This window comes from Myotis lucifugus, unplaced genomic scaffold (assembly GCF_000147115.1).
Source record: "Myotis lucifugus unplaced genomic scaffold, Myoluc2.0 scaffold_54, whole genome shotgun sequence".
Taxonomy (NCBI): Eukaryota; Metazoa; Chordata; class Mammalia; order Chiroptera; family Vespertilionidae; genus Myotis; species Myotis lucifugus.
This window is the reverse complement of record NW_005871102.1, coordinates 3,637,872-3,654,794: the sequence shown is the minus strand read 5'-3', so window position 1 is coordinate 3,654,794 and position 16,923 is coordinate 3,637,872. Positions and strand designations below refer to the sequence as shown.

Here is a 16,923-nt window from a genome sequence, read left to right as displayed (position 1 = left end):
CATCAAATTATTTTCGTTGCTACTTCCTAACTGTAATGTTGCTACTGTTATGAATCGTAATGTAAATATCTGATATGCAGGATGGTCTTAGGCGACCCCTGTGAAAGGGTTGTTCGACCGCCAAAGGGGTCGCGACCCACAGGTTGAGAACCGCTGTGCTAGAGGATTAGCTCTTAGACCAGGGGTGGGCAAACTTTTTGACTCGAGGGCCACAATGGGTTCTTAAACTGGACCGGAGGGCTGGAACAAAAGCATGGATGGAGTGTTTGTGTGAACTAATATAAATTCAAAGTAAACATCATTACATAAAAGGGTACGGTCTTTTTTTTTTTTTTTTAGTTTTATTCATTTCAAACGGGCCGGATCCGGCCCGCGGGCCGTAGTTTGCCCACGGCTGTCTTAGACCCTCGGAGATAGGGCCTGTCCACACAGGACACGTAAACGGAGGGAAGGGCCAGGGAGGACCCCAGGGTCCTAGCTCAAGGTGGCCCTGACTTCCAGGATTCCTAAGGAATGACCATGGTGTTCAGGGTAGAGGAAGAGTGAGCAGCATGTCCTGGGCGGCTGGGTGAGAGGGCCAGCAAGTGGACCTCACGTTTCCTGTGATCAGCTTGGGGTTGGGGGCTCAGAGCGCCAGCTGCTTGGAGGTTGGGAAAGCCGACTGTCCCCATTACCTGCCTCAGGACGGAGGGAAGAGGCACAGCCGCAAGTCACGGTTTTTGTTTCTTTTTGTGCCACAGCAGAGAACACCGTGTCTCAAGGAACTTTCCAGCATCCTGATGGTCAAAAGGTGGTTTCCACACCACAGGTGAGAGGACGAAGCCCCGCTAAGCGTCAGGTTTTCCAGCCACCTGCTTTCTTAGCCACATGCAAACTCCCTTGCCGGCCTGGCACCTGCTCGTCCTTCCCCGGGCACCTCATTTCTTCTTGTTTCCTCCTACACCAAGTCCTGAGATGTGGGGAGGCTTTTCTGATGCTCAGTCCCTCCAGCCTGTGTCCCCGGGTGGGGGGTGGGGTGGGGGGAGCAGCAGGGCCCTGTGTAGTTTTGGCCTCACAGGACTATTCCTCTGACACATTCTTACTGTCACATCAAACATGCCACCCCCTGCCCCGTCCTGGAAGACTCTGGCTATTTCTCTCTTTATTTTCTTTTCTAACTTGCTTTACTTCAAGAAGGGTCTATGGCATCTGCGCCTTTTGTCCTCAGCGAGGCTGTGAGGTCTCGGAGGTGAGCGTGTCTAACGAATCTTTCTGTCTGTAGCGGTTGAGTGAATGCTCCCTTCCCCCAGCCCTGGGCGGCCCTGGTTCCACAGTTACGAGGCTCTTTGGCTTTGCCTGGTGGGAGGGTTACATCATGTAACTTTCTCAAGTAGTGATCGGCTATGGGTCTTAAAAATTTCTATACTTTTACTTTTTCCGACTGAAAAAGTAGTACATTAATGATAGAAAACTTGAAAAATGAAGAATCAAACAGATATCACTCATAATCCCAAAGTCAAATATTTTGGTAATTTTCTTTCAATACTTTTGAAAGAAATGGGTGTGTATGTATGTGTGATATCAAACAGATATCACACACAACTATGTGTTTTTAAATGGTTAAAAACATATGAATATGAACATTTAATTCCTATTTGTTATTTAATGCTATAAAAGATTTTCCATGTTATTCATAACCATGATTTTTAACACATTGTATGCAGGAAACGTATTTATAAAACGTATAAATACGTTTCCCGCATACAATGTGTTAATATTGGTATGGTAAAATCCATTGTTTGAAAGCACCATCATTCATCCATCCATCCATTCATTCATTTGTTTACAAATACTGAGTTCCCACAATGTGCATGGATTTAGTGAGCAGGCCAGGTCAGGTGACGCAGTCCCTGTAAAGGTGCCCCTGTAACCTGTCCAGGGCTATACATGTGTCAGTGCTTATTTTCTTTAACTCCAGGTGCCACTGATTTCCAGAGCTCAAAATATTTCCGAGAATTCCACCGTTTCAGCCAAGGAGGAGGAGGAATCGTCCTCGGATGAGACAGATAAAAAGTCTTCCCCAGACACTGCACGGAGAGAGAAGGTAGGAGACGGGGAAGAGGACACACAGGTGGGGCGACTGGGCCTTCTCTTCCCAGCCCACTGGGCCATCTGGGCTCTGGTTGTGTCCCCTCCCCCATCTCATCACCATCACCTGGGGGCAGGTTAATCTCAGAGTCAGCGAGAATTGGGAGACTCGCACCTACAGGCCATCTAACTTCCCCTTCCTTCCCCCCAGAGCTCAGGCTTCGGCTGGTTCAGCTGGTTTCGCTCCAAGCCCACCCATAGCACATCCCCCTCTGGGGACGAAGACTCCTCCGACAGCCCCGACTCAGAGGTAACCTGCGGGAGGACAGGAAGCACCCTCTTCTGGGGCCCGTCCGAGGGCCGGAGCGGGCAGGGGACTCTCCCCAGGCTGGATGAGGCGGAGGTTTTGTGAAGGGACAGAGGTGGTGGGAAATACATTGGTCCTGTGAGGGGCAAGGCAGATGATGGGAGGCCTGAGAAGTTAAGATGAAGCGTTTCCACGTTAGAGGGCCAGCGGAGATTTGGGTTTATTAATAAGCAGAGAACCCCACAGCAGGTTGTGGGTGGTGGCTCCGCTGTGGGCGCTGCAGGAATACAAGTAGGCCCGCATGGACTTGTTAACCACCAAAGCTGCCTTTCTTCCTCCACTGAGCAGGAGACCCCCAGAGCATCTTCTCCCCCTCAGGCTGGCTCCGGCCTCTCACTGACACCTCTCCCAGAGCCCCCGTCTCTGCCGGGCCCTGGCACCTTCTCCAGGGGCGCAGGTACAGCCAACTGCATGTTCTCTGGGCCATCGGTGGTCCAGGGGTTGAGGTACCTTCTGGGAGTGGGGACTCCTCAGTGCTGAGCCGGGGAAACAGCTCTGACTCATTGCTTTCTAGGTGGGGGTGAAGTCCAAGGACCAGCGTCCAGTGGGGGAACCGCTGAGGTCACTGGGAATGGAGGCTTGTCCGGGCTCCAGGTGAGCAGCGCATGGCTGTGGCCCAGGGCCACACCAGATGCCTGTGTGTGCGAGGACTGAACCTTCAGGGTGGGGGCCCGACTCCAGGGGAATGTGGGGGACGCTTCTCTGTGAGTTTGCTGGGGTTGCCACAACAAGGGGCCACAGACTGTGAAGCTTAAACAAAACTATAGAACTTTATTTCCTTCTGGTTCTGGAGGCTGGAAATTGGAGATCAAGGTGTTGGCAGGGTTGGTTTGCCCCGAGGCCTCTCTTCATGGCTTGTAGATGATCCCCGTCTCCTCATGTCTTCCCATGGTCTTCCCTCTGTGTGTATCTGTGTCCAAATTTTCTCTTCTTACAAGGACATGGGTCGTGCTGGGTTAGGGCGCACCCTAATGACCTCATTTGCCTTAATCACCCTTAAGGACCCTGTATCCAAATACTTTCAGAAGTACTGGGATTTGGATTTCAACATATGAAGTTTTGGCAGGACATGATTTAGCCCATAACTGCTTCCTTAGGTGAAATCTACAGAACTTTCTGTGTCCCAGTAGGAGCCGGAGCTCACCATTGTGCGTGGCCAGGGCTGTAATAAACTCTGGTGTGATTTCATGCTGATTGCTAGGAGAGCGTTTTTATTTCTTGTGGCCGGTTAGAGTGCTCTTATAGTACTTCAGGCCTTTCAAAGAATAGATTACTTTTTATGATGCTGTCATTATTGTGGCTCTTTCTTCTCATGTGCTCCAGGGACAGCTGCACCTGAGCTTCTGCGTTGCCACCTAGACCCAGGGGGTGGCTTTGCCCACTTGAACCATGTTTTTTTGCTCAAGATTCACTGAGTTTTATTAAGAAGCCCTTCCCATCTGTATCTCTTTTTTTAAAAAAAATTTAAATTGATTCCAGAGAGGAAAGGAGAGGGAGATAGAAGGAAACATCAATGATGAGAGAGAATGATTAATCAGCTACCTCCCTCATGTCCCCCACTGGGGGTTGAGCCCCAAACCAGGGCATGTGCCCCTACCGGGAATCCAGTCGTGACCACCTGGGTCACAGGTCGGTGCTCAACCACTGAGCCACACTGGGCAGGCCCCATCTGCATCTCTTGACCAAAGTTGAATCTGGGGGGCAGTGACTGATAGGATTTTCTGTTATTTTCTGTCACAGGGTGTTTCCTCTGAGGCCTACTTCAACCCTGGTGCCCTGCTTCCCCCAACCCCCTTGAAAGGGGCTGTTCCTCTCTACAATCCATCTCAGGTCCCCCAGGTAAGGAAGTCCTGAGGGACAGGGGTTAGCACAGGTTTTGGATTATGGAGATCCGGGTTGATAATCCTAGTTTACCACATACCGTGCATGAGTTCTTGAGCAATGACTTAACCTTTCTAAGTCTCAGTTTTTGCATCTGTAAAATGGGCTTAGTGGTAGGTACCTCACTGTGTAGTTGTGAAGATTCGGTAGGAGCATATATGTATGTGAAGGACCTGGCACACAGAAGGACCTGTCAGTCAGTGTTGCAATTATCAACACTGCTCCTGACATTTCATAACTCTTGAGACTCCAGGGACACAACTGGTGTTGGTATCAGCAGTGTGCCTGCACCCTCACTCTGTCCTGATGTGAGGGGATCATTGCAAACCTTGAACGAAGCTAAACTCCCTGCTTCTCAGTGACCTGGGGCACACTGATGGCTCTCATGTGTCACTTGGCCTCCCCGCTTTATAAAATCAAATTTCTTTTGCCATATTTATTCTATTTATTTATTTTAATCCACACCTGAGGATATATTATTTTCCATTGATTTTTAGAGAGAGTGGAAGGGAGAAGGAAAGAGAGAGAGAGAGAAACATGGATGTGAGAGAAACACATCGATTGTTTGCCTCCCGTACGTGCCCAGACTAGGGCCAGGGATGGAACCTGCAACCCAGGTATGTGCCCTTGACCAGAATCAAACCTGAGACCCTTTAGTCTGCAGGCTGATGCTCTATCCACTGAGCATAACTGGCCAGGACACTTTTGCCATAGTCAAGAGCTACGGTGCTGGGTGGAAGTGAATAATTAGAACATCACACTAGGAAGCCAAATGCAGCTGGAGTGTTCTAGACTCTCAGGACGCCCTAGCTCAGTCCAGCCAGTCAGCCCTGGGAGGAATCGTGCTCAGGGCTCTAATCCAGTGCGATGTTGGTTCTCTTCCAGCTCCCCACGGCTGCTAGCCTGAGCCGGCCAAGCCGTCTAGCTCAGCGTCGCTATCCAACCCAGCCATGATGACCAGCCACCCATCCCAGGCCCGTCTCCCTGGGGCACAACATTTAAATCTCCCAGCCCCGCTGCAGGGTTGGGGCCCCCTGGAGGTTGTGCTAGACTATTGCCTCCACTGGGTATGGAGAAGGCAAGTGGACAGGGTACTCCAGGACACAGCTCAGTTCAGTCTCTTAAGATCAGCTTCACACGATGGAAATGACTTCATCACATGGAAAAGCTGGGCACGGAGGCAGCACCGAGAACGGCCGCTTCACATTCTCAGGGCCTAAGGGATTGACGGAGGACACCACGGGGCTCTGCGGCAGGAAAGTATTGGGGGCCGGGGGACACTCAGAGCAACATCCTGGACTAATTTGACTCCTTCCTCAGTTATAGACCAATTTATGACTCTACTTAGCAAAAGCTTTTATACTAAAACTTAATTATTCTCATCATAATTCCCTTTTCAGTGGCATTTCAGCAGTTTCTCTGTTGGTCCTTGTTTTGTGCACATTTTTTTTGTGGTTCAGATTAATTATATTTCTCTCACTTTCTTAGCCGGTCCTATTTTTTCATATTCTGGCATCTGGCTATCAAGTTAGATTGCTGTAGGCATCATATTGTCATGGTAACTACCTAACCTATCGATGCAGATGGATGGAACATTCGTCTAATAAATGGTGGAAAACATTTTCTAAAACTTCACCCCTTCCCTGACAGGAGGAATGAATGTGCGACATTGTTAATCCCTCCCTCCCTGCTTTAGGCCTTTGCAAATCGATGTTCGGAGCGTCACTGGAGCCAGAGGGAGGAGGCGGACAGCCTAGAAATTCCCATTTTTTCCCCTTTCAAACCCCAAATAGAAACGACTCTCGGTGTTCGTCAGATTGCTAAAAATTGCTCCTCAAAAAGAATTTTTTTTGTATGTGTAATTGTACATACAGGTTTTGTACTCTAATGTACTACAGTTCTAATGTTGGTAGCAATTAAACCAGATAATTTTATAGCAAATGTTTATCTGTGGCACATTGAGTGGTCTCTTCCCTGAAGTCTTTGCTAACAATGGTTTCATTGTGTGATAGGGTTAAAAGACCTGGAAGAAGCTCTTTGTTAACGAAGAACCTAGGGACCGATCCTCTTAACTTCCAAGTCTACTCCAATTTTTTTTCCAGTTAAGAAAATATGAACAAAAGCTTCTCTGATGCAAGCAGTCACTCCATTAACTACATATTTTGTTTTCTAAAAAGTTTATCCATCTCTCAGATTAAATTAGGAAATGCATGCACAAGTGTTTTGCATCTAGAAGGCCCTCTGTGAATGCCATGCCCCCTTCTTCCTTAAGAGACTGCTCCTCCTCCAGGTTGGTATGCTGACACCCAGCGGTGATATTATGGTGGTAGTGGGTGAGTTCCACAGGAGTCACACTGCTCAGACTTGAATCCTGGCTCATGCCCAGTTTACTTAGTGACGTTAGCCAAGTTTCCCTAACTGTCCTGTGCGTCTCATCTGTAACGTGAGGATAATAATTACAATAGTACCTACCACATAGGGACATTGCAAGAATTAAATGAGTTGAGCTTGTAGAAAAGTACCTGGGACATGCTAAGCACTAGGTAAGTGTCTTATTTTTTTAAAAAAAAATTATCAGTATATAAACTATAAGTAAAATCTTGACTATCATATTACCTAACACAGTGGTCGGCAAACTGCGGTTCGCGAGCCACATGCGGCTTTTTGGCCCCTTGAGTGTGGCTCTTCCACAAAATACCGACTTCTGCGCATGGGCCACGAAGTTTCAATCGCACTGTATGTGCGTGCCCGCACGTGGTATTTTGTGGAAGAGCCACACTCAAGGGGCCAAAGAGCCGCATGTGGCTCACAAGCCGTGGTTTGCCGGCCACTGACCTAACAGATTACACCGTGGATTTTCATTCTTGATATAGGTATAGAATGAGAATAATAATTTTAAACTACTCAATATGTACCCTTATTACTAGCCAGTTTCTCTTCCTGTAGCCCATCCAATGCTAGGTCATGTGGCTTAGAGCCCCTGGGACCAAAGATGCGAGGGACATCCTGCCCCATAGAAAGAAGCCCGTTAGAGGAGGAGAGTGAGGACCGAAGAGGAAGGCAGAGATGGCAGACGCCTGTGCCCTCACTTCCTCCTCCTGCTGGGATTCTACATGGAAGACCAGTGACTAGTGTGCACAACGCAAGCACAGACCTTAGCTACATCCCAGGCAAAGGGAACACACTTGCTGAAGGGGGAAGTCAGGGGACTATACTGGGCATTTATGCGAATTCAGGATTGCAAGTATATATCCCGGGGAAGTCAGAATGCACCTGTTCATCTGCGTGCAGTTGATTGAAACAAGTCCTGTCGTTCATTGGTCGGGAGAGAGCCCTCCGCTGGGTCCAGTAAGGGTCTGCTGAAAGGGGTCACTCAGAGGTCTTGGTTGTTTATCAGCTTTTCTTAGTGATGGCGATGCTGGTGTGGTTGCTAAAGGTCATGATCATTTTACAGCTTCAGCTGGTTCAAACCAGTTGCGCTAAAACAAAGCAAGTGTGGCCATGAGAGAAAATACTATTTCCTCCCTTTGCAAGATGGAAGCGTGGGGAGTAGAGCAGATGGTGATAAAAATATGCTGCTAGGAACAGGGAGCCCGAGAGTGGGGGACTCACGGCGCCTTTCCTTGTCCAGAGCTTAGGAAAGGCTGTGAGCCATAAGGAGAAGCTGGCTTTGTCCAAGGGGGCTTGGGAGCCATAGCAGCTTGGCCTTGGGGATGGCCATCGTCTGAGGCAGGGCCTCAACACCCTGCAGACTGGTATATGTGGACTCCTTAGGAATGATTACACGGTGCCTCCAAAGGCCACAGGGACCATTGTGCCCGGAAGACACCAGGCCAGGGCAGGGCCAAACCATCACCCAAAACGCATGGGGCCACTGTATCCACTGCATCTGCCCACCAGCATGAGTCATTTTAGGGAAAGAGAATAAACAATTCTCTTTAAAGAAAAAAAGGAATTACCAAAAGGCACTGTTTAAAGGGGGAAGAGACATATTATTAATTGCAAGTTTGTTTTTATTTCCCCTTACTCCTCACTGGGGTGCCCTTCCTAGAGGAAGAATAGCTTTAGGAAATGAAAAAGTGACATTTTCCTTAAAAAAAAAACCACACAAAAAACCATACACACTGAGTGATTACGTGCACATTTGCAATCCTGCTATAGACATATAATTTAATATTTATACGAAAACATTTAAACTTAATGTTCAGTAATTTTGGAAGAGAACAAACCGTTAAATTCCACTTCAGTGTCTTTATCACATATAACCATTCCAGCCTTCTGTCTAATCCCCTTCTGTGGCTATAACACTGCAAACCAGCAGAGATTCCCAGGCACCTCTACTGTACAGATTCCCTCTGAGCCTTCACTCGAGCCACAGGTGGCTCAGGATCAAAGTCTCCCCTAGCAGCTAGCTTTCTTTTCTCCCCTAGAAGCCTTCTTTCTCTTTGGTCTCTTCCTCTGAGCAATCAAGAGGGAGAGCGAGAGACTGCATCTGATCTTCACTAAAATCAGAATATTTTCTTCCCAAGAGGAAATATGCAAGACACTCCTCTGCTTGAAAGGAGTAATAGGTGGTAATTTGGGTCTCACTCACAGGAGTTTCTGGGACACTTTAACCACAGAGAGTGGAAGGGAAGTGCCCTTTCCCCTCTTCTGTTTGCCATCTAAATCTGGCAATTGGGTGTATCAGGATTTGCACACAATAGGGTGTTGGGTGCTTACCTGAGGCTGCCTCTAAACATAGCCCTGAGGCGGCCTGCTCCCATGAAGTAAACCGGTAAACCAGGCACCATTCATTCAGGTCCTTCAGAAATGGTTTCTTAATGAGACTGAACGGCTACTTTGAATTCAGACTGAGAGCATATTAAATGTTTCATTACAGTCTCACTAAGTAGGGGAATCTGCTTTCCACACTTTCTTCCTTTTGGGATCTATCTCCAGGTAATAACAGTACTTGGCTGAAACTAGGTCAACAGCAACACAGCTCAAGCTTGACTGACTTGGGCAAGCTGCTTCATATTTTAATGTGAGATGCTTTCCTGGTCTCTTGAACCATCTTAGAGAGAGCCGATTAAATATCCAATTTTTACAGAATCTCAAGAGACGGGGATTCCATGGCCTCCCTTGACGCTTCAGCCTAGAGTTTCACACCCTTGAACATTAGGAAGCTAGCTATTCCTAATACTTTATACTCAAATCACTCATGTGGCTCTTTAAGACGCTCAGCTGGTCCTAGGCGGAGATGGAAAACAGCTGCTCACCACCACCTGTGCCTGGAACTCTTTCACATTCTGCAAGGATCAAATCATGGCCCAGCTTCTGAATTGAAGGCTTACAAAATGTTTTTTTTTTCTTGACTAGAGTTGGGGATCAAACCAGCTAAATGCTTAGAATCTTTTGGTAGCTATAGTGGCCATACACTTTGAGTTTCAATAACTAATATTTCTTGAGTATTTTTTAAAATATGTTTTTATTGATTTCAGAGAAGAAGGGAGAGGGCAAGAGAGGGTGGGAGAAACATTAATGGTGAGAAAGAATCATTGATCGGTTGCATCCTGCATGTCCCCTATTGGGGATCAAGCCTGCAATCCGGGCATGTGCTCTGACTGGGAATTGAACTGGTGGACTCTTGGTTCATGGGTTGATGCTCAATAGCTGAGCCACACTGGCCACACTATTTCTTGAGTATTTGCTTTGTGTCAGGCGCTGTGGGATGCATTCTATGAAGACTATTTTACTGCAACATGTTATAGATAAGGAACCTGAAAACCCAAGAGAGAGAGAGAGAGAGATTAAGAAATTTGTCTAAGGTCACATAGCTAGTAAGGATGGAACTGGGATGGGAATCCAGGTAGTCTGACCTCTGAATCTGGGCTTTTAGCCACATTGTCCCAGATATATGTACATTTATTTGTTCAGTTATTCATCAAATACTAATTGAATAATGTGTCAGGCATTGCATTGCTTTCCCAACAAGATGATCTTGACACTTAAAATACTCAGAGTCTAGTGAGGGAGACAGACATATATACACAAAAATTACTGCCTAATATAACTGTCATACTTAAAGCTATCTTCAGAGAATTGAGTGCCTTGCCATTCCTTAATAATAGAGGGGTTTCATCTATTCATATAATTTGGGGGCTGATATGTAATACGGTCAAATTGTACCACCTCTTGTAGTTAAGATCAAAGTTAAGTTCATTGCTAGCGCATAGCACAGCAAACCTTTGTGCCAGAATTTGAAGTGGCATAAAGAATCAGTGGGTATGTGTGAAGTCTGAAGGAACAAGGGTGATCGTGCGCTGTGATCATCAATACCATGGGGACAATGGCATCTGAAAGGGAGATCATGTGATTTAGACTCACCAAACCGCTAGGACAGAATCTCTTCTTGTTTCTTCCTGCCCTTTGCAGGATTCTGAGGCAGGAGAAGACTGAGCATTGCAGTGGAAGTCTGCAGAAAAGGGTCCAAGGTGGAGAGTGTGTGTGATTAGTGTGTGCGCACATACATGGATGCCATCCCATGAGGATCTTTCCTCAATGTATCTCATTTCACCTAAGCTCCACCCCCAGCCTTTCATGTCCTCTTCTTCACAATTGCTGTTGTGAAGAAGCCTCTCCACTAAGCATCTTCCAAGTGGCTTGGAAGATACCCATAGAGTCCTATTCACCAGAATAGGATGTAACAGATGTCAATAAATCCAAACTTTTGGCTAGAAGATTTTAGCTAATTTTTAATGCTCCCTGGCTTTTGGAAATGAAAGGCCTTGACTTGTAAAACTTGTCTCTGAGTTCTAAGAGGCCATTTTGGAATATAAAAGATAATCACAGTTTCTTTTCCACTGTTCTTGTGCTCTACAATCATGGTGTGCAGTCAGGAGGAGACCTCGTCATCCTGGATGGAGGGGAAGAATTTGAGTTTCAGGTTTCAAGATTTCATTTCCACCTCTTTGGGTATTTGGATGGGTTCCCATGAAGTAAGAAGTCTCATGCTCATGCCTTCTCTAGGCAATTTTTCAGCTTCTTCGCTTTGCAGGCAATGACAACAAACCATTCGTCATCCCGATAATGCACATCAGTTAATATCTTGAGTCAGGATGCACTCGCACTGGCTTTGTGAACAGGTATGTTACCGACAAGTTGCAGATACATTGACATTTGCTAAATCAAATTAGTTTTTAAATGCGCTGGAGTAGCTTGCAATTGAAAGTTAATTGATATTAAGCCCCTAAAATAATGAATTATTTCCCAAGAAAACAATCACTCCCATTTATCACTTTGTAGAGGCTGACTCTGTAGTCTCGGGGAAGACACTATAGTAAAAATAAGACTCAGTTCCAGGCTTACATTTTCCACTAGCTAAACTGGCGACTTTATGTGAGTTAATTGAATTTATCAGCATCCCCAAAACTTCTCAGCTGAAAATTTGGAGTCGCTCGTTCAACAAACATAGATTTAGGATCTCACATGGGATAGATGGGTGAAAGCCAAGTCTAGGTCTCCAAGAGCTCACCGTTGAGTTGGGAGACAAGTGGCCCGTATGTTCCAGGATGACTGTTGTTCTAGGCACTGCTGGTGTGTGGCTGAGGCCCCTGATTCTGCATCCCAGGAAAGGAGGTGATTGGGAAGGTTCTGGAAGAGGGAACTTTATCGATGAAAAGACAATGGCCTGGAGAGGTTAATCAATGTTCCTAACTCCCTTTAATTAAAGTTCTGATTGCCAGGCTGATGGCCTTTGGGTATTTGAATGTGAGAACATAATGTAAAATGTAAAGCTTTCTCATTCTTACACTGAAGGTGTGTTTGAAGTGATAAAAATATCAATAACAATAACTGAGATTTTTGTGCTAGGCATTGTTACAAGAGCTTACATGTGTTTATCTATTCAGTTCTCTTAACGTACAATGAAGGGATTAGGTGGAGAATTCAAATAACTTGACCAACATTTCACAGCTAATGATGGAGCTGAGAAAGCATTGTGCTTTGCTCTTCACATGTTGTCTTCTCTAACCCTTAAAACAACTGAAAGAAGTGGCCTTACTAGCCTCACTTCACAGCTGAGGAGATAGAGGCCCAGTAAGTTTAAGTAACTTCCCGGAGATCACACAGTAAGTGGAGGAGCTGGGATTTGAACTTACGAAGTTGGGCCCCAGAGCCTAGATTATCATCTCTTGTTTACTTAGTTTAAAGTAGTTGTACCTTGAGAACTTATTTGGAGGTTCTAGCAAGGTGAGTGGATAAAAAAGCTGTGGTACATTTATACAATGGAATACTATGCAGCCATAAAAAAGAAGGTCCAACAGCATGGATGGACTTGGAGAGTATTATGCTAAGTAAAATAAGCCAATCAGAGAAGATAAATACCAAATGATCTCACTGACTAGTATACTAGTATGTGGAATCTAGTGAACAAAATAAACTGATGAGTGAAACAGAAACAGAGGCATGGATACATGAAACAGTCTGACAGCTTTCAGAGGACTAAAGAGAGGGGGGACTCGATGGACAAAGGGGAATGGATTAGTCAAAGAACATATATGCATAGCCCATGGACACAGACAACAGTGTGCTGATGGCCAGAGGGAAGGGAGATGGGGACTGGGTGGAGGGATGCCCGAGGGAGGAGGGGAATGAGGACATCTGCAATCGTGTCAAGAATAAAAATAAAGAAACAGATCATAGCATCAAAAAGAAATAAACAGTAGTTGTACCTGTTCCACAAACCAAGCAGGACCCTGAATCTCATTCCCAGTCTTATGGAGCTGTCTCAGCCAGGGTGTGTCTCTGTGCCTGTTTCCCATCAGCCACTGAGGGACTTTACTCATTATCTTATGTGTTTATGCATATGTTTATTTTTGCCATTAGACTTGTGACTTCTCAGGGACAGGTGATGTATCTTACTGATCTTTATATTTCCAGGACCTTGCACAGCATCTATCCCTAATCAAAGGGCTAAATATTCAAAATAGCCCCGAATATATCATTTCCCATCATGAGAACCTCAAAATGGTTTGCAAGAAAATGTCCATAAATTAGTTCTGGCCTAGAGGTTGCCAAGAGGGGCCATCCTGTTGTTAGACTTTGAGCCAACTCTGAATCTTTTAGAAGTGGAGACAAGTCTTGATGTAGTAAATGCTCAAAAAAAAAAAAATCTGTGAATGAATCAGGAAGGCAAGGGACACCAACGAGAGGATCATCACAGCTTTTGAGAAACTGTCCACGGGAGAGATGATAGAGATCTTTGAGGGAGAGAGCTCAGTGCTCCTTGGAGAGACACCCAAGGGTCAGCCCTCCTGGCCGCTGATGGAAGGGAGGTGCCTCGCGTGAGGTCAAGGCAAATAATGTCCTGCATTTACAACCCTTCGTTTGACCCTCAGGGGTGCTTATTTCTGGCAGAAGCATTTCTTGGTTTTAAAACGTACTTCACCCCTTTACAACCTATATAATTGCTATTGGAACGCTTTGCCCCAGTAGTGTCTTAATTAGGTCAAATTTTATACCCAGGGCTTTAACTTAATGCTGCATTTGCAATTCTAAGGCCTCTACTCTTTACACTGCCAGGAAACATTTGCTTTTTCTAGATGTGGGGACACCCTGACCAGTCTGTTTTCCCACTCTCCCAGGGCCTGGGCTGGCTAGGGGGTCCGGGGGAGCTGGGCCAAAGGAGACATGTGTGCGAGTCGAATCATATGAATACTTTGAGAAAGAAAACCCCGTCTCTCAGTTACCCTGCTCTGAGCTCTGCTTGGATGTTGCGTGGATAATGGCAGGATCCAAGGCCGTTTGTGTTTAGTTAAAATTATACAGTTTTGTTCTCTGTGAGTTTTTTTTTTAAAGCTACCTTTTAATTATCTTCTTTTTATCAAGCAGAACACGCCCGGAGAGTTAGACCCTTCCTTCCCCCATGCCACCCCAATAATGAGAAGTGAGCCATCTGCCAAGAAAACAAACACAATATAAAAACCACACAAATACATAATCCCCAACCCAGAAGGAAAGGAGCAGCTGCCACCTGGTACCAAACAGAACAGAATTTAATATTTATCCAGCAGCGAGGGTACCCAACAGGCCGTAATTCCTCTGCGGGGTGGGGGAGGCGGAGCGGAGGTCAGGGATGAAAATCGCTGGTACAAGCATGGGCTAAATAGGGACACGTGGAAACCAGTTCCATGAGCTCGGTGTTGCTGCCCCCTGTCACAGGGCGCATGCAGGAGGCATCGCAGGAGGCCACCAGTCTGTCACCAGAGAGGGGAGAGATGGGAAGTGGAGAAAGGAGGTAATTGAAATTGAGTGTCACTAGGGGTTTTCCTCCAGCTGGAAGTGTAGCTAGAGAAATAGGGAGCAGAGCCACCCCGGGGTAAGAGACTTTGGGGCTTTTGCCACTGGCCTTGGGGAGCAGTACCTGGGAGGAATGACGCTCTGGCTCCAGTGTTTCAGACAAGCCTCTTGGGTCCTGAATTAGGATAAAATTTTCCCCTTCCCCTGAAATTGCACTTCCCATGGCCTCAGTGGATTTAGGGCGTGCATTGATTTCTACATAACTTGTATCTAATTCCTTAATCAAACGCTCTCCGAGTGAATAGACATTCAGCGATTAGAAATTGTGCAATGCATGGAAGCTAGTCAATCTTCCGTTTTATTGACAAATTGCATCGTTAAAGCGACTCTGCCGGCCGACATGACAGTTCTTTCTGAGAGAGAGGCCGTTTACAGAGCTGTGTAAATCAGGAGTGTCCTTAAACTGTGGTTGGGGAGACATGATTTGGCAAAATGTCTGCCAATAATGTGGAGTATTACAGCAAATTACCTGGTTTATACATGCAGGCAGAGCTTCGTTTCCCTTGCCATGTTTGAGAGCCAATAAAGCTTGCAAATGTGAGGGGAGCCAGCATTTCTGCCTCTGTGCAGCTGTTTATCAGCAGCTTTTTAACACATTTTCACATATTAATGAGGTGGCATAGCAGTTCCAGAATTAGAACAGTGGGATGTATCATTGTCTGCCTTATCTGAAGTACTCCTATTGTCAGCAGCGTTACCAGGGTGTGTGTGGTGGAGATGGAAATTGTGGTGGGTGCAACATGTGCACACGGTCCCCCTATCCGAGTGCCCCCAATCCCCCTCATCTCTGACCACACCCGCATGGGCCCTGGCACTGCTATTCGCAGGTCTTGTTGCAACTTTGTCTCCTTATTTCCTGATTTATGTGTCAGTGGGGCTTGGAGATTCTTCTTTGCTTCTCCATTTCCTAAAATAGTCCCTGGTGTTCAGTAGGAGCTCCATAAATGTTGAATGAATGAATGAATGGGTAGGTGGGTGGATGAAAGTGCTTGTTCCCTCAGACACTACCCTCTGCAAGCCCAGTCTACCTGTCACTGTGGCTTCAAGGAACAAAACAGGTGTGTGGCATGGCTTCCCTCGAATTTGCATACAAATGGTAAAATGGCAAATGAGATCTGTAAATTAAGAGCCATCAGAGATCTTACTGAGCATTTAATCCAGAGATTTCTAAACACAGATCTGCGGCTAGAGCTAGAATATTCATTGCCAAGTTTTCACCAGTCCGCAATGTGATGAGAAAAACAAGAACATGTAGTGAGGCCCTGGCCACTAACTCAGTTGGTTAGAGCGTTGTCCTGATATGCCAAGGTTGTGGGTTCGATTCCTGGTAAGGGCACATACAAGAATCAACCAATGATTGCATCATAAGTGGAACAGCAATTCAATGTTTCCCCCTCTCTAAAAATCAATAAATAGGAAAAAATTAAAAAGAAAGAAGAATCTAGTGAGTTTTCATGGAGCTACATGAACGTCGTTAGAATCCTGAGATTAGGTCCTTCTACTTTATTTGACATTAAAATGCTCTTTCTTTTATAAATTGATGGTAGTAGTGGATGATAACACTTTAAAAAATGCCATTACTTGACAAAACAAATAGTTTCTGAGTCCCCCACATTTTGGGAGGGGTAGGGAGAGGAAGTGTGATCTTTCTGTGAAACCCCAAAGTCTGAAACTATTGCTTTAACTCATCTCTTAAAAAAAAATTCACTGACATTACCTGCTGGCCTTAAGTGAGACACTGAGCTGCTTCAAATAATTAGCTCATTTCAGCTAACGATAAGCCCTACCAGTGCCTCTCTGTCTTGTCTCTTTGGAGCAGGGATCCAGGCTGGGTCACGTAAGTCTTGTAGTAATGCCATCACTAAGCTATAGGTGATTTCTTAAATCCAGGTCAGTCACTATAACAGAGGAGTGCAGAGGCCAGATTTACGGATGTCTCGTGCATTCTCTTCTGCAGACAGAGTTACTGTCTCGTCCTCATGGTGAACATGTGTGTATGTGCTCTGACTGTGTAAATACAGAGCACGTCTGAGCTACGAGAATCCTGGTTGGTGGAAAATGTGGGGGAAAGAACTCTGCCTAGACACGTCTGCTTTCTCTGAATTCTACACAGCACCGCCCTTGGATTTACACTCTCTTCTGTTTATCATTCATGAGGCTTATCTCCCCTGAAGAATGGGAACACTATTTGAATCCTGTTATTAATTGATACACATTTTTCTTTTTTTGTAAACACACTCTCTTCTGGAGGCTGTTGGCTGCTACTG

General features: G+C 45.9%; 1 protein-coding gene across 2 annotated transcripts in view; it reads left to right on the top strand.

Moving 5' to 3' along the window:
• Positions 1 to 6,233, top strand: part of SEC16B (SEC16 homolog B, endoplasmic reticulum export factor) — a 46,472-nt gene extending 40,239 nt beyond the window's left edge. For both annotated transcript variants that reach the window (XM_014456034.2, XM_023753964.1), the window contains 7 exons: positions 741 to 808; positions 1,958 to 2,083; positions 2,279 to 2,377; positions 2,723 to 2,831; positions 2,949 to 3,028; positions 4,175 to 4,273; positions 5,201 to 6,233. In XM_014456034.2, coding sequence (XP_014311520.1) covers positions 741 to 808; positions 1,958 to 2,083; positions 2,279 to 2,377; positions 2,723 to 2,831; positions 2,949 to 3,028; positions 4,175 to 4,273; positions 5,201 to 5,269 — 650 coding nt within the window. In that variant the 3' untranslated portion in view covers positions 5,270 to 6,233. The remainder of the gene's footprint in view (positions 1 to 740; positions 809 to 1,957; positions 2,084 to 2,278; positions 2,378 to 2,722; positions 2,832 to 2,948; positions 3,029 to 4,174; positions 4,274 to 5,200) is intronic.
• The last annotated feature ends 10,690 nt before the right edge of the window (positions 6,234 to 16,923 follow it).